Raw genomic sequence first — 26,336 nt, forward strand, 5'->3', positions numbered from 1 at the left:
TCATGGAGAAGCATGCACATGGGGGAATTACTGAGAGGAAGAATGTAAATTTCAACGAATACCTTTTTTTTTTTTTCTTTTTTTTTTGGGGGGGGGGGGGTCAATCCAAGCTGTCCAAATTGGTATGGACTTTCATAAATACAATGTAGGTCTCCTTGATGGCAGTACAACAACTTTACATTCGCTTCTCTTAATGGCTTACAATGGAGAGTGAATCGGCAGCCTCAATGAATTCCACTCAATGTCCCATGCTTCATGAAGATGAGGTTTCATTGACAAGGTTGCAATCCAAAATGTATCCCTTGTACAACTCCTGCAGGGCATGTTGCATCCAGCACTGATTTCTAAATTTGGTTGGATCTACTCTCTCTCCCTCCTCAGTTTTCTTCCATTACCACTTCCAACACTCAGTACAGTTTTGGATCTTGCTGAAGTTGGTTAAGACTAAAGCAACAATATTAACTGTTGTCGGCTAAATAGACACATGGTACCTTTTTTTCTCCTCGGAGAAAACATGAAGTACAAACGACCTCACAACGTTTATTTAATGATGTTTACTTCACAATTTTAGTTAATCCAGAAATATGATATCACACATTAAGTTACCAGATGTGAGAGATTTATATTTCCTTGAGGTCTGGGATACTTCTTCCTCCTGACAGACAGATTGAACCACAACCACTAACTTTTCTCTATTCCATTCCAAATCTAGGCACTTAGCCCCTCCTGTGCCAGAGGCTTTGGATGGCATGCATGTATGATACTATGGAGTTTTTTTGTGCCAATTGGCACGCAAAGAATGCAAATAGTTGTTCCGTTCTCCTTCAGCCTCACCCAAAGTCTGATAACCTGTGAAATATATCTTCAAAAATCATACATTCAATCAAATCTATTCAAAATTGATCATGAGATGCAGAGATCTGTAAAGTCAAACAGAGCCAAGGATGTACACGTTGATGAATGCCAAACAATCTTGCAATTATATCAACCTCTGCATGTATCTACTCCACCTGTGTCCTCTTGCATGAAAAAGATTTTGTTTGGTTCTTACAGGATATAGGGGCAAAATGTTACCCGACAGTCAGGTCAAGATTAAGTGAAGAGTTTGGTCTTCATACAGATTAAGTGCCATTTTTGAACATTTTGAAGTAAGTCCATCATCAGCGCAAAATAAAACCTTTCAATTGATCCTTCACTTGTTGCAAAACAAGAGTTACGTAATCTTGTTGTCATGATATTTTTTTTTAATTCCATATTTTCTTTGTTTTGCAAATTTTATCTAAAACATCTCAAATTGACAAGAATGGAGTTACCTCGTTTAACAATCCAACTCTTTAAGTGTTGCATGCATCAATCTGACTTTCATCTTGCAAATCAATCATCATATTTGGATGCATAAGGACACAAGGGCCTCTATGACAATAACAAACATTCACAACGGCAGAATGGAATGGAAGATAAAAATGAAGGTCATGCTTACTGCCCCCTTTACCATTGACGCCTGTCCGCCGGTCTCCTTGCTTGGGCTTGGCCGTCGTCGTGGTTACCATGGTGATGACGGTGCCGTCAGGCGCGACGCTGCGTGAGGTCTCCACCCGCTTGGTTGGAGAGACGGGCTGTCTGGGTTTGACCTCCGTGTTCTGCTCGGCGGACTCCATGAATAAGAACTGTAGAGGGCACCATCACATATGCCAATTACACGTATTCTAATTATTCTAGCAATTTGTTTCAGCAATTCTAGCATCTGTTATTGGGCATAATGACACTTAACCTGTAAGTTTACAAAGTTAAAATGACACGCACACAGTCAATACCTTCAGTCTACAAAGAACATATTTCTAATGAATAATACTAAAAATACCAATTTTATACCTATTTACAATCAGAAGCTCTGTACGTATAAAGAGTTTTGTTGCAAAAGCTGTTATTACAGTTACATTTGATATAGTTTTATCTGAATGAATATGCAAATTCAAATATCTTCTTATTTTTGAATTACTACAAATATCAGAGTGATTATGCACAAACTCATAAAAGTCACTATGTACAGAGCAACGCACATTGACTTTTCGCGCCGCGATTGCGCAACGCGCAAAGATTTTGCCGCGCCATTTCATGACTTTTATCCTTGAAGTCTCCCGCATATTTTGAGACCAAATCTATGACGTCTGGGTACACCGTTTTGAAGTTACATAACCAGTAAAATACATGAGAAATTCACAAAACAATAAAGAACAAAAAAAAAATTGAATTCGATTGTGCTATTTTTTTACGCGAAAATTGTTTGACGTGTCTTGAGGAATTATGAAACAAAAATTTAGCAATCCTTCAGTCTTTTAATTAACAGAGTTACAGGTGAAAATATGATTTCAAGCATAAATTTGCATAATTAATTTGCTAAAAATAGAAAATCAGTATTTTTCTATCGTATGACCATATAATCTTGTAGTTGATCTGGAAAGAATGAAAGCAAAGACTGCACCCTACCCAAACCGTGAGGGAGCCCTTCACATTCTCCCCTTCGCTGGTGACACCGTTCAGGGGCAGAATGTGCCTGCTGCCTCTCATGTGTTCCAGGGAGTCAACCGGGACCATCGCCTCACCAAAGAACATGTCTGCCATGGAGGAAAATCACCAAAGAGAACTTGGGCGTTAGGATGAAGTTTGGAATTACTATCAAATTCAGTACATCTTCATGATTCATACTACAGTTCAACAATCAGCTTGACATCCTTTAAGGAATGATCTATTCAGTTCAGTGTGAATTAACCCTTTGAGGACAGGCTGATTTTGTCACAACACGCATTTCCCACAGAACCCTGCCCGAGTATACGCGGGACTCATCCTCAACGGGTTAAAAGGGAATTATTTCTGTCATAACTCTTATACTGTGTGTACCCCCATCATTTATCTACTGCTGAAGACCTTATTACTCTCAGTGAGTAATTTGTACAGGTCCATGTGGTTTCTATGCAAACCATCCACATCAGAGCTCTTTCTGTACAGACATTCTGTGTCATGACATGTCTACTATCAGCTTTACCTGGAGCTACAGTGTACATAGCCTCCTTCAATACAAGTATTACAGCTAGAACACTTTACTTTTCCTTCTCCACTGTGCTTGATGAAACATTATACACTCTAAAACATATATTTGACAAAAACATTAACATTCAAAACCTGTTATTCATTCAAAAGTAAAAGGGACAAAAGTGGTATTCAATACTAAACAGAAAACCAAAACTATCATTACTTACTGACTCCCTGTAACAGAGCTTTTGGAAAATGAAGCTATTTCAATGAATATGGGGTAATACAGCAGAATATCTCCAAGTTGGTACAGGGAATGTGCAATAAACAGGTCCACAGCATGTTCTTTTTTTTTCTGTTCTGCTACACCATCAAAGACTATACTAATTTATCAAAAAAAGTAGAACACAATTATCATTATTTTCCATACTTAACTTATATACTCATTCTTCTGTTATTTATTCATTTATTTATCTATCTATCTATCTATCTATCTATCTATCTATCTATCTATCTATCTATTTATTTATTTATTTATTTATTTATTTATTTATTTATTTATTTATTTATTTATTTATTTATTTATTTATTTATTTATTTATTTATTTATTTATTTATTTATTTATTTATTTATTTATTTATTTAATTAATTATTTATTTATTTATTTATTTATTTATTTATTTATTTTTAGTGGGGTTTGGGGGCTTTTTTTTGGCCAGGAAAAGCTCTGCTTAAGAAAGGAGATAAAAACATACTAGTTAAATACAATGTACCTTTAGAACTGACAATCACAGTGCTGTCTTTGCATGTTGATTTCTTCCTGTCTAATCTATCTTGATGGATGACATTGATACATTAATTAATGACTTGTCATAATATCCTTCTCCCTCTCATGATACGTCATCTCATCTTACATCACAGAACTGTTACCTTCACACTGTCAGCACCTCATGTTAGCAAATTCCATGACACTGTAACTACACAAGAAAAACTTCTAGACACATAAATCCTTCTGAGTCATTTGGTTTGCTTGCTCTTATGATCGCATTGATTGGGCTTCTGCTTAACTGTACAAGCTTCTCACTTCTTCTTTTTTCTTTATACTTCTGTTTAGTAATTCTTCTCTTTCTTCTTCTGTGTTCTTGTCGAAAGATTTGTGTTTTTAAAGCTTTCATCAATGTTGCATTCTTGTATCTAGGCTTATGTTATATGAATTTGCATCATTTGTTTAATAATCACCATCCATTCATCTTTGGTGCACTCTTTCAAGCAGCAGTAGATTTTTTTTTTTTTTTTTGATCAGCATAATGCCCCCACATGATGTTTACATGTCGTCTTGCTATTACTCAGGATTGTGTATTTGGCAAAAAATGACACAAATACAAAAAAACAACAATAAAGACACAACAGGTATGATACAGGGAGTGTGGTATACAGACTCGCGTTTCAAGAGTTTCAAGAGATCAAGTTTCAAGAGACTGTCAAATTGAAAGGGACTCCCTCACTAATCTCAAAGCCCAAATGGGACCGTGCATAACAAAACCAACAAAAAAGTTGTGACGACTCAAAATAGGTGAAACAGGTTAGCCTAGTCAATAAAGATTCACTTAAATTGGTTATAATAGTCCATTTGAATTGAGTTTATGCATGTACAATGTACAGTGTATATCATTTTAAAGCTAAGAGTCAGCTCTTATAGAGTCTGCTCTTATTAAACAACACCATATCTGGCGACTTCTTTGTTGGTTTTGTGATGAAAGATTACAAGTAAGAGAATGGTCTCACCATTGTTTCCTTTGTCCCACACCTCAAAGCGAAGAGCCTTGGAGCTACCATTGAGCTGACTGTGAAGAGACGAGGGAAAGGGTGTGACTAGATTAATTACATGCCACTAAACATCAACATCTGCAAAACTGTCTTGTAGACTGATACATTAAGACTGCGTCATATTGCATATTTCTTTCCATCACAACAACCAATACCAAGACAATCGGTATCAATAGTCATTATTCTACACAGAAACAGTCTCCATTTTAATATTCAATCACAATCACTACCACTTTACTTTCACCACTGCTGTCATCTCAATTACAATAATCCCTTTCATTACTATCATCATCATCATTATCATCATCATCATCATCATTATCATCATCATCATCATCATCATCATCATCACTATTGTTACAGCATGTCATCTCTGGCCAAAGGAAAAAAAAAGTCTGGTTGTACTTTATCTTTTAAATTTCGATTATGATCATTTTCACATTCATGTACACTTCCTTTACATATCTTCATCTTAATCAGCCCTATCAGTAGCACTGCAAAGTGATACATGTACATCATTCTCACTACCAACACAACTGCACATGTGACCGTGCATCATAAAACGAACAAAAAGTCGCACACAGTGATTTTATGCGAGGACTCAAATAGGTGAAATGGGTCACCCTAACCAATCTTGAGTTTTTCATATTTTCTGAAAGAACAAGTCTTCTTCTCCATTATTTTAAAGTTTGGGATCATAAAACAAACAGGAACTTGTGTTTTCAGCCATTTTTCTCAAACACTTTTTGGTGGAATAATGTGATTGGGTGTTTCTCACAGAGCCCTCTTTTCATTTCTTACAAACCCTGTCCATACCCTTCATCATCATCATCATCATTATCACCATCACCATCACCACCACCATCCTCATCCTCATCATCATCATTAATATCACCACCACCATCACCATCATCATCGTCATTGTCATCATCAATATCACCACCACCATCACCATCATCATCGTCATCATCATTATCACCATCACCATCCTCATAATCATACTCATCCTCATCATCATCACAATCACCATCATCATCATCATCATCATTATCACCATCACCATCATCACCATCACCATCCTCCTTCTCCTCCTCCTCCTCATCATCATCATCACTATCATCATTATCATCACCATCACCATTACCAGCATAATCATTATAATCATCACCATCATCATCATCATTATCATTTTTCATAATCCTCATTATCATCATCATTATCCTCTTCATCATCTCGTGATCAGTCAGTAGAAGGAAAACAAAACCTGACCTAAAAAACAAAACAAAAACAAAACAAAAACAAAACAAATCACAGAAAATGTCACCATGACAACGTACAATAAGAAGTGTTCATCCCAGAAGGGGTTGGTGGTGTTGACGATGGTGTTTGTCTTGTAGCGTTGTGGTGGTTGATCTAACATCGCGATGCAGTATGGGTCGCTGCTGCTGCCCCCGCTCCTGACCAACAGACCGTTGGCTTTGATGACTGTCAAAGAGAAAGGGAAATGACCACTAAAACTGCCAAATCAAATGAGATGTACTGTACTACAGAACTTTTACACTTAATTATCATTACTTTTTCCTTTCTCTGAACCTTGAGGAAATTTACAGTTAGCACAAGCTAAATAGATCAAGTTCATCATTTTGGTGTTGACATACAGTGTAACCACAAAGCGAATATTGTTAGGAGATCATGAACACAGCAATGCTGAAAAAGAATCATTACATTAAATGCCAAAGCTAACATCTTCATCTTCAATTCAAAATTAAGTTTCTAGGAATGATCCTTAATGTTTATTTGGATGAAAGTTAGTTTGGTGTATCTGTGACTGATTTTGTTTTGTCAAATGAGGTGGATCAAGTAATTTATTTTTGTAAAGCTCATAGTCTGGAGAGATACATTACCAATATCAAGAAATTAATCATTGCAAACTTTCTCAGGGTTTCATGATATGATGCATCATCACATGTAACATACATTAGAACTCAGATTGGTAATAACTGAACATATCCCTCCCCCTGATTATTTTTACTTGGTCATTATTTCATCTGTTTGTTTGTTTTTCCTCAAAGTCTAACTCCAGATTGGACTGGATGAAAGTGAGAGATCACTGACCTTTGACCAGGAGGCGTGTTTCCGTCATGGCTGGCGGCTTGGACGAGACGTGATTGGTGTTTGTTGGGACGATGGGTGTATATTGCACAGGTTGGGGCGTTCGGCTTGTATTGTTACTCTGGAAGGTGTGCAGGTGGGGGGGGGGGGGAGAGAGAAAAACAGAGATCTATGGATGACCATATTTTCTCTGACAGTGTGTTGTGCATCAAATCTCATAGAGTACAGAAGTGATGATGTTACAGTCTTTTGTTGTAGCTTGGGTTTGAACCAGGTGTGCACATACACACATGGGCCAGGTGAGGTTGTTTAGAACCAGTTTCCATGGTGATGAATTGCTATGACATCACACTTTGTACTCTATAGTCATTTGAAAATATTAGCTAGACATGTTATATAAAGAGAACTAAATATGGCTTGCAAAACATCAACCACATGGCATTGGCTACCATCAATGTTATGTTGGCTCAAACATTTAGTATTAACATAGCCCACGATCAACTTTAATACCCAATCTTTAACACATGAGACTTACAGAACTTACCTCAGCTTCATACAGTACCGGTATTTTATATGTTCAGCTTTGGTAGGACTCACCTTCTTTACTGACAAGTTGAACAAGATGCAAAATTTGGACAGAATACCCTTACTGAAATAGTCCGAAATCTCTTCCTGAGCCCTGCCCAGTGCAAACCCACATCATAACTTACTGAGGCAGGAAAGACAGTCGAATGTAATGGCATTGCATGCATGGATAGATAACCACCATCTGTTCGCTGCCTTTTTATGCTGGAAATTCGAGTGGTCTTCATTCAGCTCATAATGAATTTTTTCCCCTTCCTGGGACAAGAAACAATTAAATTATGTGGGTGTATGCAGACAATATATCACCTAATATGGGAATCTGGTGTCAGTTTGTGAGATACGCACAACATCTACTTTTGCTGGCACTAATAATATTTGAGATTCTGGGGAGAGATTTCAATGAAATGGTAAGACATAGATGGCTCTGCCTGAATCCAGTCTAAATCTTTGGAGAGGAATTTCTTTCTTGGGGCCCAGCCCCCTTCCAGCCCCCCTCCCCACAACATACCATGCCCTGGTAGGAGGGCCTGGCGGTGTTTGTGTTGACGGCATTGGTGGCTGTGATGATCTCCCTGGGTAGCGCCCTCATTGGCAGCGTCATGTTGAAGGTAGCGGCCATGATGGCATTGCGGAGGATTTCTTCTACCACCATCAGGTCAACACCGTCATTCTGCGTAGAAAAGGCAATGGTTATATGTTTGGATTGTTGTCAATCAGAAATTTCATGTTGTACAGTATACATACATGTACATAAAATATTTGTAAACCACTACAATATAGAGAAAATTCTTTCGTATGTTACATACATTGTAGATCATACAAGTGTAAATTTTCTCTTCTACTTTAGCACAAAGAAAGAATGAATCATATATTTAGCAAACCAATGTTGCAAACCAATCAATATTGAGCAGGGACAATTAAGTATGTATAATGCCAGAAAGGAATGTCTACAATACTTCAGATGATGCAAATACTGCAGTAATAGAAGCAACAGTTGTCATATTTGTAGAAGTGGTAGTACTAGAAGTAGAAGTAGTAGTAGTAGTAGTAGTAGTAGTAGTAGTAGTAGTAGTAGCAGTAGTAGTAGTAGTAGAAGTAGTAGTACACGTAGTAGTAGTAGTAGTAGTAGTAGTAGTAGAAGTAGTAGCAGTAGTAGTAGTAGTAGTAGTAGTAGTAGTAGAAGTAGTAGTAGTAGAAGTAGAAGTAGTAATAGCAGGAGTGGTGTCACTGTGAGTGGTTGTAGCAGGCGTGGTAGAATTAAAGGACAAGTTCACCTTCATAAACATAAGGATTGAGAGAATGTAGCAATATTAGTAGAACACATCATTGAAAGTTTGAGGAAAATCAGACAATCCGTTCAAAAGTTATGAATTTTTGAAGTTTTTGTGCAGTAACCGCTGGATGAGAAGACTACTGCAGTGTATGAATAACTTAGATGTCACATGCGTACAGCAATATAAGGAAAATATAAAGAGAATTTCACAAAATTCCATCTTTTGAAAAAAGTACACATTCCCCTGACTCGTTATTGACAAATGTTATGGGTAATATTATTCCCCCTGCCTTTAGAAAGAGGCAAGTCAAGTGCTCTGTTATTATGCGAAAAAAGTGAAAATATGTTGAATTTTCTTTACATTTTCTTTATACTGTTGTACGCATATGACTCACAAGCTGTAGTAGTCTCCTCATCCAGCGGTTCCAACACAAAAATTTTAAAAATTCATAACTTTTGCATCGATTGTCCAATTTTCCTCAAACTTTCACTGATGTGTTCTACTAATATTGTTGCAATCTCTCAATCCTTATGTTTATGAAGGTGAACTTGTCCTTTAAGAGTGTAGTAGTTGAGATAGAGGTAGGAAGTAGTAGTAGAAGTGGCAGTACTAGAAGTAGTCTTTAGGCAGAAGTAGTAGTAGTAGTAGCAGTCATAGAAGTTTTGAAAGTAATAACTGCTGTACCAAAAGGAAGTACATGTTAGGAGTGAAGAGGAAGAAGATGAAGAAAACAAAGAGGAGGAGGGCGGAGTAGGAGGAAGGGAGAAGATAGGTCAATACAACAACCAGGAGTTTAGTAACTGACGCAATCCATGAGCCATTATCCAATATGATAATCTCATAATAATCTAATAATTTCTTATGATGCTTAGGATTCTAAAGTACGCTGAAGACATAGAACTTGTATTCAATACAGTTTTTACAACAGAAATACTTAGTAGTTAAAGGGGCTGCAGACGTATTCATGCAGTCTTCAATCAATTTTACAGCATCTGTATCGTCATGGCAACAGGATGCAATGAACAAAGGGATGCCTACCCTTGTGTTGGTGTTCTTCTGTGGTCGGATGTTGAGCTGGAGGTCGGGCTTCCGCTCCCAGCTGGCCGAAATCTGCCAATCCTCACCGATCCCTCTCACGACACAGCGCACCTGGTGGATCAGAAAGACACAGAATTGTCCACAAGTGATGGATGGTTTTCCACTCAAAGGCCCTCTTCATTTCTAATTCCCAATTTCATCTTTGCACATTGACATCAATCATACATCTGACAGTTCAGTAACAAAGTTAATACACACATTAGATATTCTTGTTGTTGTATGACAAAAGAAAGTGCACTTGAATCGCATGTTGCTGAGATATTCATCATTGAACTGAAAGAGAGATGGTATATACTGAATGTAGAGTTTGTAAAAGGTCAATGCTCATCTAAAAAGTACTTCTATGGCACAAAACAATTACAGTTCTTTCTCTAGATATTTCCATGAAGGAGCCCAATGTTTTCATTGCCATTGACTCACAGTTATTTTTTTTTTCATTTTCATTTGTTCTTTGTTTTGTTTCATTGTTTGTTCTGTTTTGTGGGTATTTCTTATTTTAGGTTGGGAAGGTTGAAGGAGGGCAAGTTTAAAATAGTATGCTCACACAGTATTCTTTTATTAAATATTCCACCGATTTACACTCCAGCAACAACAAAGATGGAGCTAACGACCTGAACCTGAAAATATGTATTTGGTTGAAAGTACATGCACCCATATTCCAGTATCCCTCAAAACATTTCAAATTTACTGACAACTTACATTAAGAAGAGCACTCACATTAATATTTCAGTATGAATCATCAACATTTCTGCGACTTTTTTTTGTTTATTACTTGCAACCAAGTGAAAAAATATTGCCTTCTGTCATTTCTGTTGTTATTTCATGCAGTCACAAATACATTTACTTCATGTACTGTACAATACAGTACAAAGTACTTTATGCAATGTATGCTTTGAATAAAACATAGTACATTGCCACCAGAACTGGGGCATTCACATTGTTGTGCTGTGTGTAATTCAAAGCAAATGGAGTGCAAAATCAATTGATGAACTATTACACAAAGCCAGCCAGTAATGGAGAATAAGATATTTGGAGCGCACTGTTCGATCTGAAGCGAGAGCAACAACAACATTAAATCTCTGCGCTGCTGTCAAACGCCAACACACAGAGCAGTATGGGTAGTGCTGTATGCACACATTATGTGTGTGTCTCTGGGTGTGTGTATGTATGCAAGTTTGTATACTGTATCATATAGAAACTAACATTTTGAACACAGACAGTCTGAAGAGGCTAAGAAAAAACAAAACAAACAAACATTAAAAGACATAATGATAGCCAGGAGTGTCATTTGAAACTGTGACAAATCATGGACAATATGCATATTTCTCAGTTGACAGGTTCAAATGCCAGCCTGCATGAAAAAACATAACAACAACTCATATAAATACACAGAAAGTAAGGCAGTCACAAAGGGGAGGGGGCGGAGTGGACTCACAGAGATGAGACAGAATGGAGAGACAATATCTTTTATTTCATAAAAATATGGATAATGGTTAGCTATAACCACTTGCACAAATGTAGCATAAAAGGGCAGATGACATGAGAAAGGTAACACATAAGAAAACAACAAAAATAAGCAGGCAATTTTTCAAAAATATGTGTTTGTAGAAAAACAAGAAAAAAAGACTTTCAGAACAGCAATGCTTGTAATGGTTTAACAAAGAAAAAAAAAATACAGATTCTATGGAGGAAAAAAGAAATTCAAACTACATCAAGTACAATGAAAGTGCTTTTAACCCTGTCTACAGCCATGTACCTATAAAGACATCACATATAACATAATGACATGAAACTGATAATATGCAAATAGAATAGATAGTAAATGACAAAAGTTGTGTATCATGACACAAATTTGTAGGATTTCTTGCTGAGCAGAATTCAGAACAATCTGTCCCTCACTCATTATCAGCATAAGAAAAGAAAAAGTAATCTGGCAATTTCAATCAATTCATTGCTGCCTTAGGGAATTTGTTCACATGCAGTCAAAACATCCATGCTCTCTTTGATGCTCAATACTGCGTTTCACTTTTGTTTGTTTGGGTTTTGTTTTTCTGCCTCTGCCATAGTTACACTTTCTGTGCCAAGAGCTTATGACAGTGAGTATAAATGCTATGGGGTTACTGTGCCAACTGGCTCTCAAAGAACACAAAGGATTAAGTACAATAATGCCAACATATTGTGAATCAAAGGGATGGCATAGTATTGGTGGAGATCTGGATTTGGCTTTGACCTTTATGCGAGATACAAAAAACAAATACACTTATGAAATACTCGTAGTACAGAGCATAACATTGTAGGGGGGATTCAAAGTTTATTTGATGGAAATCGGTTTTGAAATGGCTAAGACAATTATATCCAAAAACAAAGTGATCGTGACAAACGGTGGCTAACACCTTTTATTAAGGGTCGCTCTGTTTTGGATATCTCAGCCTTTTCAAAACCAATATTCGTCAAATAAATGTTGAATACCTCTTCGGAATTATTGCTCTTTCATATTTTCATAAGAGGTTTCTCATCATCTCACCAAAAATTTTAGAAACCTGGAGTTAGGTTCCAACCAAAACTATATGATCCTTTTAAAAATGTGGTTTTGTATCTGTCTTGACAGTGATGTGCTATTTGTGGAAAAATGAGTAACTTTGACAACCAGTGATTAAAAACAGCACGCTGCGGAAATCTGGGTAAAGGTCAGGCTGATATTTAAGACATGCATGAAGATGATCCTTTCAATTAAATCTCCTAATCTCCTCGGAATTCTTATATTACAGTTTTAATCTTTTCTAAATACACATGACATTCATACATACTTTTCTTGTATGCTTACCAGGGTTTATTTTTTGTCTTTTTCAAACTTTCTTTTAATGTTGTTTTTATTCTTCTTAGATGTAACACACAGGTATGTTTTCACCTTTTTCCTGACAGTTCATAGAGCATTCTTTTTTCATCCTCTTCAGTGCTTTCCACACATCAACCACACTCTTTTTCTGTTACCCTTCTATCTATTCCCCTGTGATTCACATGTTATTCTCTCTATCTCTTCCCCTTTTTTCTTTTTCTCTCCTTTTTCATTTATATATAATATACATCTTTAGGGGGCTAATTTACTAGAATACATTCAGTTCATAATACAGATGAGAAATTAATGGAGATAATGTCCTGTAGGGGAATTCTCTAAGTTCTTAAGTTTATTGACACTCATTAAAGCATCGATAAAGAAAAGTGTGTGCTTGTTGTGTCAGTTAACATACCATGTTCACTGTGGCAACGAACATAACAAACACCAGAGGGGCTAAACAGCAGTCTGTAAATCACTGGCTTTCGTCACACTGGGTTATATCAATATGAGATGGAACGCTTGTGTCAGAGTACGATGATGTAGTCACATGCTTGTTGGTGGGGGGAGGGGCGAAGAATGTAACAACCATCAACAAAGGCCATGCCTGTTTCAATCATTCATACTTTATAACCAAGTCTGACAGGATGTTGCTCTGATGAAGGGAAAGGAGAGAAATGATACATTATCCAATCATTCTATCATTTATTCTTTTGCAAATTCTCCACCTTTTCTGCTTTTTCTTTTCTCCCACCCCCTTCTCTCTGTCATTTAATTTTGCAGCCATACTAAATTATTATCTTTAGTCTCTCTCATTTCTCTTTCTATCTCTCTGTTTTTAAACTATTACAGTGCAGTACCCAACCTGGTTTACTTTCTCTTACCCCACTATCTCTTTCTATTTCTCTCTCTCTTTTATTGGTATGTTTCTATTACCTCTGATTTACACTGCTTGACTTTGAGTCCATCTGCTTCTCTCTCTATTCCTTACCTTGTCTAAAATGATTGTCTCAATAATCAACATTTTGTTTCCCTCAGCAACCATCATGTAATTATGTCCCTCCAGTTTCCCAAAGATGTATCCCTCGACAATATCTCTCTCTCCCTCTCCTTTATTTCTCTTTCTCTCTCAACATATGCACAAATATTTCATAAATCTTGGGGTTTTTTTTCTCCTCCAATTCCTTCATTCTCTCTTCTCCTTCCTTTCCATTCTCACCCTTCATCAACATCTCTTCTCACATCCCGTCCATCTTCTGTGCATTTCTTCTCTTCCATATCTAATACCAAAATCCCCTTTCATTTCTATCTTCCCTTTCATCCATACTTCATCTCTTCTATCTCTCTCATACTCTATCTCTCACTCTGCCTCCTCCTCCTCCTCCTCCTTCCCCATTCTGTCTCCAACCTCATCCCAACACTCCTAGCGCTAATACCCCATCGGTAACACTCCTCCACGTACCGGGGATCTGTGATATCAAATGATTTCATCGGCGAGAAATTTGTTGTGGTAACTAGGTCATGTGGCATGAGAGGGCGGAGTCGCGGTCAGGGAGTGAAGCACGTATTCCGATCACAGCTCACTAGCATCTAGCATTTTGAAGCTGCATCCCACTTAAAGACTTTGATTACTACACCGCACAGATTCACAAATGAATAAATTCCTTCAAATAGTCATATGCACATGGAGTGAGTTCACCCTGAACAAATGATTGCTCTTTGCATTTGATCTTGTGCTTTGGTATCTCACTTTCCTTTTGATGACTTCAGAGAGATTAAATATTAGGAATATACATTACCGTTAATATCATAATTTACATCATAGTAAATTCACCTGCTGATATTAGAATTTGACTAAGAACATGAAATCGAATCATAATTCATACTTTCTGGACTTACCTCTATGGTCATGCTCTGCATATCTGACTAAAACTTTCAATGATTTGATTTTTCAAAATTTTATTTGATTCTTAACAATTTGATTTTTCACATACTGTATAAATTTTACTGCCATAAAAGGCAACATTCCACGAGTAAAACACCATTTTTTTTTTGTTTCTGAGACACATGTGTAGCTGCAACTCCATTCAAGGGTCCATTACAGAAGACTTTCCACACATAACAGAGACTAGCATGCTACAGCTGTAGCTACAATTGTATACTGTAACTGTCAGATTAACTGTCACTGATGCCTTTTCATGAATGATTTGAAATTTTTGAAAAATAACCTGATGAGATTCTGGGACAATATCGGCAGTTTAAGTGCTGATTATTGCTAAAATTTCACAGTAACTCTCTCTACGTGTGATGACAACATGAATGCAAGCTGCTGAAGTCAAGAGGGCAGTCCTTTAATGTAATCGCAGACCTGGATGCGCTATGTGCTAAAGAGGTCACATCAACCACTCTGGCCCTCAAGCATCAGTCCCATCCTTCGGCCCATCTAATCCTTGACATGGCAAACCCCATTTCCAGGAAGAAAAAAAGAAAGAAGAGAGCCTCTTTGGAGACACTTTTGAGAATTCTCGGCACATTTGCGAGGAGAATTGCAGAGATAGTCATCTCGCATATCACAATTTGTTGATGCCCTAAATGCTCGCTTCACCCCATGCCTTCTCCTGCCCTTGCCGTAAAACAAGAAAAACAAAAAATGTGGGGCAGCGAGGTATTCCAGGAATGCTATTGTTGTCCCTCAGGCTCTACTTCATTCTATTTCCAAAGCATGGCAATGTTTTTTTCTTCACTAACCTGTGATCTAATTTCACAAGGATAATCAACAATCTGTAAAAAAGGGGAAAAAAGAAGAAAAAACATGATAGCTTTTAGAATGGCCTCAAGCAGGCACAGCCATGTGTATCATAATAATCAAAGTGGAATTACCTCTTCATTCTCATTTCATCATATGAATATCATCCCTGCCAAGTTAGCAGCATACTTGTTTACAATCACAGTGTATTCCGTACTTCAATAGCAAAAGAGTAACTTTTGTTCATTCTGTTCACAAAAAAAGTCTCATTATTCATTCCCCTGCATAAACTGATGCTAAATGTGGGTTAGAAGCCCACTTCATATACAAACAGTACCTGGGACTACTAAAAGTGTAACAGAACTATCACTCTAATCAAGCATAAAAGTCTCCTTCCGTATACCTCTAACTTCATATCTACAGCTGATGTCATTTTACATTCACGATATATGATGGTCAAAGACCCAAGGTTTATCTCACTATCATGTTTGAGGGCGCTGTTCCCATGGAGACCGCATCCACTCGCTTCCCTTGAGATGATTTACGACAAGATTCCAGAGCCATGCATCATCTGACTTTTTGCTTCATTGATATTTGGAATCTCCTGCTCTTTCTCACTCTACTTCAACCTTTCAAACAAACAAGTATTTCCTGGAAATTGTCATCTCCTTCTGTACAATTTATGTTCAAGAGTTCCTCATCTAAAGAAGATATTTGCCATGCGATCCTCTTTACAGACATACACATCCACATTCACACACATAGACAAACTTTGATTGTCCTTCAGGTAAAACCTGATCTCCTACCTACAGAGTGCATACATCACACCCTCTTACCATTTTTCCTTTCATTCCTCCAACACGAAGTCTGAAAAAAAAAATCTAATTGTATGCCAATCAATCCTCTTCAATTATTTAGCCCCTCCACTACCACTGCAATCATTGTCTACCACTCAAAACATCAATACTCTTTAGCATATTACCCGTTTCCTACCACAGCACCTGCATTCTACCCACAACATCAATAATATCCTACACTAACCCCATCCTACATGTACCACCATCACAATCTACTTGCTTCCCCCACAAGAGGGTTATCATATTCTCTCTTAGCTCTAGCTCAAGATCCTCACCCTCCCTCTACCTCTGTCACTTTTTCTTCCAATCTCTCTCCCTCTTTCTCTTTCTTTCCCTTTATGTTCTTTGTGTCTATTGATACTCTTTTATCTATTTCTCTCTCACTCTGTATCTCTTTCTACCCATCTCTCTATCTATTTAATTAATCTCTCTATCAATACTTCACTACATCTTTATGCATCTCTGGCCATCTCTTCATCTATTTTTATTCTATTTCTATATATTTCTATCTACATGTAATATTCATCTATCTATCTATCTCTCACTCTATATATCTCTTTCTATCCATCTCTCTCTAGTCAATCTATCTCTCCATCAATATTTCATAACTTTATGTATCTAGCAATGTCTTGATCTATTATTTCTATCTCTCCATCCACCCTTCTATCTACTCTCATGTCTATCTCCCTCTCTGTATATATCTATCAGGTAATTATACATTTATCTATCTCTATCTATATCATCCTTCCATCTACAGTATATCTTATGTCTATCTATTTCTCTCTCTCTCTATATATATATTTATTTAGCTATTTATATATTTATCTATCTCTATCTATATTTCTCCATCAAGTCTCCTACCACTATGCTGGTTGGTAGTCTGGGGCAGTCTTCTAAAAATGTCAGCTGGTGGACCTGCTGCTAAGCACTGACCTAGGAGGATGTGCCGGCCCCCACACCAGGGGGTAGCGTGACACGGCTGAGCCCTGGGGGATCAAGGGCTGTGTAGGGGAAGCCTTATTAAAGGTTGAGACATTCCATGACATTCTACTGAAAAGGAAAGCAAAACTGTGCATCATCCGTATCATTAACTACATCATCCCACATTCTCTTTCGATATCTCTCTCTCTTCCTTTCGTTTTTATATGAATGTATCTGTCTACTTGCTTCTCGCTTGTTTTTTTTTTCTTTCTCTCTGTCTCACACTATGATATATTTGATACTTGAATACAACTGCACACTCATGTATACATACATTCATTTTCATACTGACCTTTATACAGACATTGCAATTGAGAGTTTGCTATGCTACAACATATTTTCTTTTTCAATGACATCTTCCTGTAAGTGTTCAAATGCTGACAAAGGCATTTCACTGAATTCTTCTTTAATTTATCAATGAAAAAGCACTTTGATTAGAAGTTGAGGTATGTTATTCCCGTATCAGTATCTTTTATGAAATCTGGATGTAATTCGCTGGAATGAAAGCAACTGCAGTAGGACTGATGAACCTGTAAATTATATTTCTTATTCTATTTCACTTATATAGATGAAAAAAAGAAGGCAAATTATTTGTTACATTTCATTTTCACCATTTCCTGTATGAAATGGGTGGAGGAAGTCCTCAAAACAATATAATTTCTATATTTTCTGAGCTGAGGTTTAGAAAAACTAATAATCATCTTTTGCAAACAAACAATCATTTATGATTATCATGTATCACATAATTCTTAATACTTTGACCAATAGATCATGAGTCTGACATTTTAGACAAACAGGTAATTAATTGTCTCTTTTTCATTTATTTGTTTGACAGGTTTAAAGACGCCTTGTGACTTTAGGTCTTTGTTTCAACAGTGGTAGCATCTGACTGTAAAATACCATCTGAAGGTCTGGAATAAAGACCAGCTGAAGGTAACTTAAAATGGCAGCTCCGTTGGTAGACAATGTCCAGGCACACCAGGTGTGGTCGTTAACATTTGCTGCAAAAAGAGAATTGAATTATCTTCTGCAGCTATATATATAAGGAGAAGCCTTCATGTGCGAAGAAAGCAAAGAAAAGAATTCTGTTCTCTGAATGTCGGTCACTCAAAACTTGATATCAGCTGTTCCTGTATTTAAAATCTCAGCTGGAGGGGAAATAATGTTCGGTAAAATTTGGAAGGCTAGTGAAAGAGAAGTCATGCAGTCAAAACACCATTGTTAGTGCACCATGATTGATACACCATGATTGGTACACCATGATTGGTATACCGTGTTTGGTGCACCATGATTGGTGCACCATGACTGATGCACTATGATTGGTACATCATGATTGGTCCACACTGTACACCATGATTGGTATGCCATGTTTGGTGCACCAAGATCAGTGCACCATCACTGATGCGCCATGATTGGTACACCATGATAAATGCACCATCATTTGTTATGGTGCATTTCAACACATTGTTTTGTTTCTTTGTTAGTATACCAATTACTATGCCTGGGAGTCTGCGAGTATCTGACTTTTAGAAAAGGGAAGCGGCAAGACAATGTTTCAGATGAGAACCATAACCACGAAGTGCAGCTTTGATCTGACCTTAAGCAAGTGATCCATGCAGGGGCTCACGACTGACGCACACTGGTATTTACTCGGCTCACAGTACCCCACATTGCTAGGTATAGAGTGACACGGGCGCAACACGGTGCACTCGCTGGCCAGACGGGCCGGGCGCTGCCACTAAACATTCGCTACTCAAGGCTGTAGCTATGACATACATTCTAAAAACATTGTTCTACAGTGCATGCCCTGCCGGTGGTCAAAGGCATCAAATTTCCCATGGCCCAGTTTTCCTTTTCTACATACAGTTAAAGACGACACTTCTAGGATTGACATTTGTTATGGAAGACTAAACTAAAACCACAACAATTTTCTTCATCACACATCCTGCTGGTGTAATTCTCCCTACTCAAATTCTTCCTTGTGCATACTTCAAAAATAAATGCCTCAAAGTCCCAAGAGTATCTGGTTTTGTTCTTTTGTATCACTCATCCTTGCTGAAAGAGGAAAATTTGTAGGTAAATCGGTCGATGAGAGCAAATCGCAATTTCTTTCTTGTGTATGCCACATCGGGCAAGTCTAGCTCATTCAGGGTGGAAAGGAAGAAAACAATGATACAGGGAAATTCATTTCATCATTTTTCACTGCCAAAAAATGAACACAGCTGAAAGCTGAAGCATTACTAGTAATCAAATCTTTATAAAAGATGATTTTTCAAATGATTTTTTCCCCATTCATGAAATGTAAAAATCTTTTGTATGATCTTTTTTTTTCTACAGACAATATTCCTTCCAAGACTTCATTAGATTACACAGACACTTAGCTTTTCTCTCTCTTTCTTTTACTCTTCCTTACAAACTTTTGTAAGAAAAGGCCACAACAGCAATTCATCTTCTTCAATACCTTTACAACTACACTTCCTCCTTCTCAGAGTTCACTGTCTTCCAGATTCTATACCCAATGAAAACATTTTTCTCGCTCTCTCTCTCTCTCTCTCTGAAGATAAATGAATTTTCAAACTGACAATCATTACAACAGCCATCTTCCTTCAATGGGTCGGAATCTTTCCAACAGTCTGTGAGCTACACTGCACATGGAGGTTCGCATCATCCTCTTCAATGCTTAATCTTACTGCCAACAGCAATAATTTTCTAGATTATTGTCTTCTTAAATCAACTACCACCTAGTCCTACCACCTCTATAACCCGGCCCTTGCCCCGCCCTGCCCTGCCTAGTTTTACCCCTCTTCGCATTGTCTCCACCCAAAAAATCACTTACCTCTTCCAGGAAAATGGACATGTTTTACGTATGTATACCTATACTTGTAAAACAAGTGCACTGTAAAACAAGATATATTCGCGGTATCAAATTTTTGTGACTCGGAGCCGACAGCCTTATTCGCGGCATGAAATTTTCGCGAGATTCCTTTAACATTCAATGCGTATAGTATAGAGAGGAACTTTCATGTGTATTTTACCTTTTCCAAATTTTGGCTCTAACCAAATTAAAATGCACGCGAACATGTCTCATTTTACAGTACATGTACAAGTGCTTGAATACATGTGAATATACAATGTGTACACACAGAGGATATATGCATTTACAGTGAATTACACATGAGAGAGGAGGGAAGAGAATTTGTCCTAGTCAAATCTTCTTACACTCTTAAAATACACTATGAATGATTATACATTACTATTAATATACACACCCATAACACCCATTTATATGCATCCTGCTGATCACTTTTCCTCCCAAGTGAGTTGATATTATCTTTCTCCTGTAAACCAACAGGGGTCACAAATCTACATTTTGCAGGCAACTTTAAAGTGATCCTCCAGTATGTTACCTACACCCAATCTCATGACTGCATCACAATTTCACTACTTTACAATGCGTTTGTATTACCTTTCATGGCATGCACACACTGACAAGCATCTTCCCTCAGCCAGTTGCCATGGCAACCGATATGTATCTGTTGATTCGTGAATAAAGGCCATCCTTGGAGAGAACGAAATGGGTGGTGGTTGAGCAGTCCCCCCCCCCCCCCCGATACCAATAGCTATTAATTATTTCCACACACCGAGGAAAAACACACTAGCATCTCAGCATGCTGTGATGCACAGTGTGTTTCTGAGGCATAATTCCTGTTAGCTCAACTTCATGACCTACTATGGGAATATCATGGTATATCTATATAATTCTTTGCACTAATTTTAACTACTGTAAACGCTTGCGAACGTTGTATTTAGTACATCTCTTTTGTCCCCCCAAATAGTGAAAGTTGGGGTGCACCTTACATGTATACATGAATGCAAGCAAAATCTCCACTCATGGCTACCAGACACAATGTGTGCAAGCCCTATGGCAGGAAACCAATACAAATTCCACATTTTGTGCCTTTAATACTTGTTTTATGATTTAGTAATATTTGCCCTGGTATGATATACATCATTGATCTTACTGAGAATGTTTCCCTACAAACATGATGTCTCCTTTAAGCACTGTCTACCAGTTTGATACAACAGGGTCCCTTCGTCTACACCACTTCCTCAATGATTTTGTAACATCATCTGCTTTAGTGGGAAAACCTATTGAGCTGCTCTGTAACGAAGGCACAGCGTTGCTGTTTTATCATCTTTGACGACAATATTCTACCCACATACTTCAGCAACGTGCACCATGTCACAACAAATATTTGCACTGACATGACGTTGAGTCATTAGGAGCATTAGCTCTCAATTACTCACCATCCTAATCTCCATCAAATTTGGTCTGGAGTTGACAGCTGGTATTGAGTAGTTGACAACATATTGCACAGACCACCATATGCTCTGCCAGTGACATTATATCAAAACATCCCTGGATTGTCTGATAGTTTTGCTTCTTTTTTTTTCAATCTTTTTCTTTTCTCTCTCTCTCTCTCTCTCTCTCACACACACACACACTCACACAAATACACACACACATGCACAAACACTCTGATTTGAAAACAACAAGGAGCAGAAGTGGAACTGAAATTTCATATCCAACCTCAGTGTATTATATCTGAAGGTAAAAATAAATAAATAAATAAAAATAAGTTTAAAAAGGTATACATCATCACATCTATTTTTTTTTTCTTTTTTGATTTCATGAATTTTCTAATCACTTCATTTCTGCATGGCAAATTAAAAGAGTTTGGAGAATATATGTATGAAAAAGTGAGGAATCATGAGCTGTTTGGTGTATTTCACTTTGATTTTCATTTCAAAGTTTGACTTCACTGCAATTTACTGCCAGCTTGTTCACTATTAAAGGTTACAAGTCATATACTTACTCACTGATATTTTCTTGTATACCTGTATTTCATATTGACTTTATTCAATATTGCAGATTCAATATATTTGACCCTTACTACCAGTAAAGGGATTTGAAACATATCAATGTTACTTTAAAGAAAGGGGGAGATAGAAAAGACCAAAACTTATCTTAGTTTTTCTTTTCTTTTGAGTTAGATTCTGACTCATGTTGATGTCAGCCAATCAACGTATGCACTGTTTCGCTTGCTTGAATGGTTTGCTCGTTTTGTATATATTGTTATGTTCGCGTTTCTTGTTTCATACGTGCGGTTCTACTCCGAAGAGTGCACGTCGAAAACGTTCAGTAGTATGTATTTGTTTAACACAATTTTGAAGTTTTGTACCACCAAGCATCTCTTTTTCTTTTCTCTTCTCTGGTAGCCAGGCTGGATTGATTTCTTACAGGTGACCTGCCCCTACATGTACCTTACACATCTGATCATGGAGCAACGAAGCCCCCCCCCCCCCCTCCCTCCAACCCAAAAATGGTCACAAATGAATTTTTGGTCAAAATAGAAATTATCAAGTTTTAGTGTCATGTACTGTACTGCCAGAACAGACCACTGTAAACAAGAGTCATGAGAGAGCTGAAGGGGTGAGATATTGCATGGCCCAGGGGTGGGTGAAGCCACTAGCTAGAAAGGGGTGGGGTATACAGGCAGTAGAGGGGTGGTGGAGAGGGGCAGGGAGATGGGGGCTGGTGGTAGTAACAGGGATGGGGTAGTGAGGAGCCAAGGGAGGCTGGCTGGGGTTTATGATGATATGTGGAAGAGATGCAGTGATCACTCTGCCTCTCTCTCTCTCTCTCTCTCTCTCCCTTTCTTCTCTCTCTCTTGCCGGGTCGATGAAAGATGAGTGCATTGCGGGCGGGTGAATTACTGGCACAGCCCCTTATATAGACCTGCCCCGCTTGGGCATAATTCCATCCCTGTGATATATGACCCTTTACAGCCAAACCCATCCCCCCCCCCTTTTCCACTATTTTCAAAGATTAGGAGATTCACACACACATACACCACACAGAAAGACTATTGACACACACACAAAAACAGAACATAAACATAAATGCAGCAGATGACCAGTCTAAATGTGAGTGTGAGTGTAGACATTTCAGGGAGAATACATAATTGATCATGTTAAAAATGTACTCTTTTACTGTGAAAAAAATAGTAAATATTGTCCCCCAGACCCCCCATAAATCACCATTGCATTACTGTAAAAGTTGATATTTTCGCGCGACTAATTTTTCACGCTTGGCCGGTTATGAAGAGTTTCCCGTGTTTTTAATTCCACGGAATCAAAACATCACGCACAGGAACATATGGCAAGCAAAAATATTCGCCTGCTTTTATTTTCGCGCTAATTTCTGGTTGCGCGAAATGTGCGAAAATTTCGACTTTTACAGTATCTCCCTTCACAGCTTTCAGAAGTAGCATCCGTTGTAGAAGGTTTGAATTTACAAGAGTATTTAGGGCTAGAAGAGTTCAGATAACAGTTCAGATAACAAAAGGGCAACATGAATTGCACATATCTTTTCATATCTCTATGCTTTTAAGATTGTCCCCGAATTCATTACACATCAATAACCATATTTGTATTGGAACTGAAAAAACAACACAACAACTCAATGCAAAAATTCATTAATTTGAGCTGTACATGTTGTCATGTTCTGTGACATATCGCCATATATTGTGATATATTGCAACATATTGCCACAAGGCTAAAAAAAAAACAACCCTCACATTGATATGCGCCAGCCTCTGAAGACTGACAGTGAAATGCCTGCAATCCACGGCGCAAACAAGTCTATGGAGACGGCTTGCCCAGTGACTCAACCAGCAAACACGAAGCCTTCAAAGGGATTTGTGCAGAAAGACGGCGCTCGATGACAGCATAAAAAGTGTGCAAGATTGTTTGATGATGATAGAGAACGGAGGAGCTCTCTAGGGGAGTGAAATCGATGTGAACATGGAGTATCTCACTGAACTACAAATACGATATAAACATTAAAACAAGAACATGCAAACATTTGCGGGTGATATAGAGCAATATCTGCAGAAAAACTGCCATCTGCCAATTATCCATGAGCGATGTTGGCAAAAAGTAGCAAGACATAAAACTTCATTACGCATTTTTTGTCTTCCAAAATAAAAAACTTCTTGTAGGTGCGTAAACACATAATTTAACAATATACTACTGTATGCACGAAGAGGCGGTGAAAACAAAGAGACCTAGGTGTGCTTCTTCATTGTTAATCTGTTCACATTCACTGTATTTACACCTACGACAGCTGCTTCAATTTCACTTTCACAACATCTGCCAATCGTCTTTGACAGGGAAAGAACAAAAAAGAATGATAGTGAAGTAAAACCAGCTGACAATCAATGAAACAAGCACAAATGCTGACTGTAGCAGCTTGTAAAGCAGCAGAGATAAAATAAAGACGGTAAAAAAGAAATGACTTCACAAAGCACATTGATTCAAAAGCAAAAATTAAAGCATTTAAATCAGATGAACTAAAATGTTAAACCAGACATATCACACGTACGAGACTATTACAGACATACACACACACATTGGACATACCTTGGTTTTGAGCTGTTATTAGGTACAACGGAAACACGGAAAACAGAAACAGAACATACATAATGAGTTTAGTTGATGAATCTAAGGATTAGTCTGGCAGCATTAGATATGAAGTCATTTGTACAGCAACAAAAACACTTTAAATGTGTTTAATATCACACAACATTCGCATCAAGATATTAGTCAATCAACATCTTCGTGCATACAAAACATCCGAAAATCTTTACAGAAGTCGACCCCTGTAAATTCTTGAAGTGGTGCGTGCCCACACACACACACACACACACACATCATGCAATAGAATTACATGATCTAATGTTTACACTCAGTACAGCAATTTGTAAGTTTGCCTGTTTAAGATCTGAATGCAAAGATCTGAAGGGCAAACACTGTTAAATCAGGACAGTCTTTTATATCAAGGCTTTCACAATATCAATGAAAATGGTAATGTTAACAATGGATGATAATGACAATAACAAATATGTTGACAGCAATAATAGTGATAACAGAAATGATACCAATAGTAAATGGTGGTAAATAATAATGCATACCTGCCGACATTTCGAGATGAAATATCTTACTCGTGGATTGCAAAAATCTTATCTTATATGCAAACTGAAGTTAAAAATCTTACTTCCGGTCAAATCTTCAGAAAATACACATGAAAGGTATATCTAAATATTTTTTTAAAAATCTGATTTCTCTGACAGAAAATCTGATTTTGCTATTTTTAACGTAAAAAATCTTACTGAATCTGATAAAATCTTACTAATTGGCAAGTATGAAAAATGATGATATGGTGATTTTATAACTAAAATAATGATAATACCTATAATAACACAATGATTGATAGTATCAATACGAATCATAATACTGATATGAACAAAACAGTCAATAATTACAACAATATCATTGCTGCCAATGACTTGTAACAATCTGCCTCCCTGGTTGTAAGACAGTTCTCCAATAGACCATTGTCACTGATATTCTTATCATTGCGTTAAAATACGCATTTAATGGAAACACCCAGTTCAAAACCCACAAAAAAGTAGACCAAAATGAATCCCCACTTTTCTACATAATCTAATAAAAGATAAAGATGTAAGCTTTTAAATATGATACATAACTTGTTAAAATTGGACCAACACAACAGATTCTTAAGGGGTTTTAAATAAGAGAAGAGTTATGAGGTACAGTTTCATAGAAAAGGAAGGAAAGAGGACTTAAAGACAGAGGTCACTCAGGCATGCTGTGCAAAAGCATCAATAAAAATAGGCTTTGGAAATACATCAAAATGAAAAAAAAAAAAAAGTCCAGAAAAATTGGTAAATACTTTACCTCAAATTTGGTAAATTGTTTTAAGCCACCAAATTTTGACAATATGTGTAAGAAAGATTACTCCATCAGGTAAGGAAATGTTGAACAGTTTGAGTCAGTCAAGCCAAAGGACATATTTTCATACATATATTTCAGAGAATCCTTATCTGCTTTTTTGTGGGCTTTGATC

General features: G+C 37.3%; 1 protein-coding gene across 1 annotated transcript in view; it reads right to left on the reverse strand.

The window, feature by feature from the left end:
* Positions 1 to 26,336, reverse strand: part of LOC140229829 (C2 domain-containing protein 2-like) — a 96,462-nt gene that overhangs the window by 30,382 nt on the left and 39,744 nt on the right. The window contains 7 exon segments of the mRNA XM_072310058.1: positions 1,493 to 1,667; positions 2,488 to 2,615; positions 4,817 to 4,875; positions 6,196 to 6,369; positions 6,970 to 7,091; positions 8,064 to 8,225; positions 9,868 to 9,978. Of these exon segments, the coding sequence (XP_072166159.1) occupies positions 1,493 to 1,667; positions 2,488 to 2,615; positions 4,817 to 4,875; positions 6,196 to 6,369; positions 6,970 to 7,091; positions 8,064 to 8,225; positions 9,868 to 9,978 (931 nt within the window).

Source organism: Diadema setosum, chromosome 6 (assembly GCF_964275005.1).
Source record: "Diadema setosum chromosome 6, eeDiaSeto1, whole genome shotgun sequence".
In the NCBI taxonomy this organism is placed as follows: domain Eukaryota; kingdom Metazoa; phylum Echinodermata; class Echinoidea; order Diadematoida; family Diadematidae; genus Diadema; species Diadema setosum.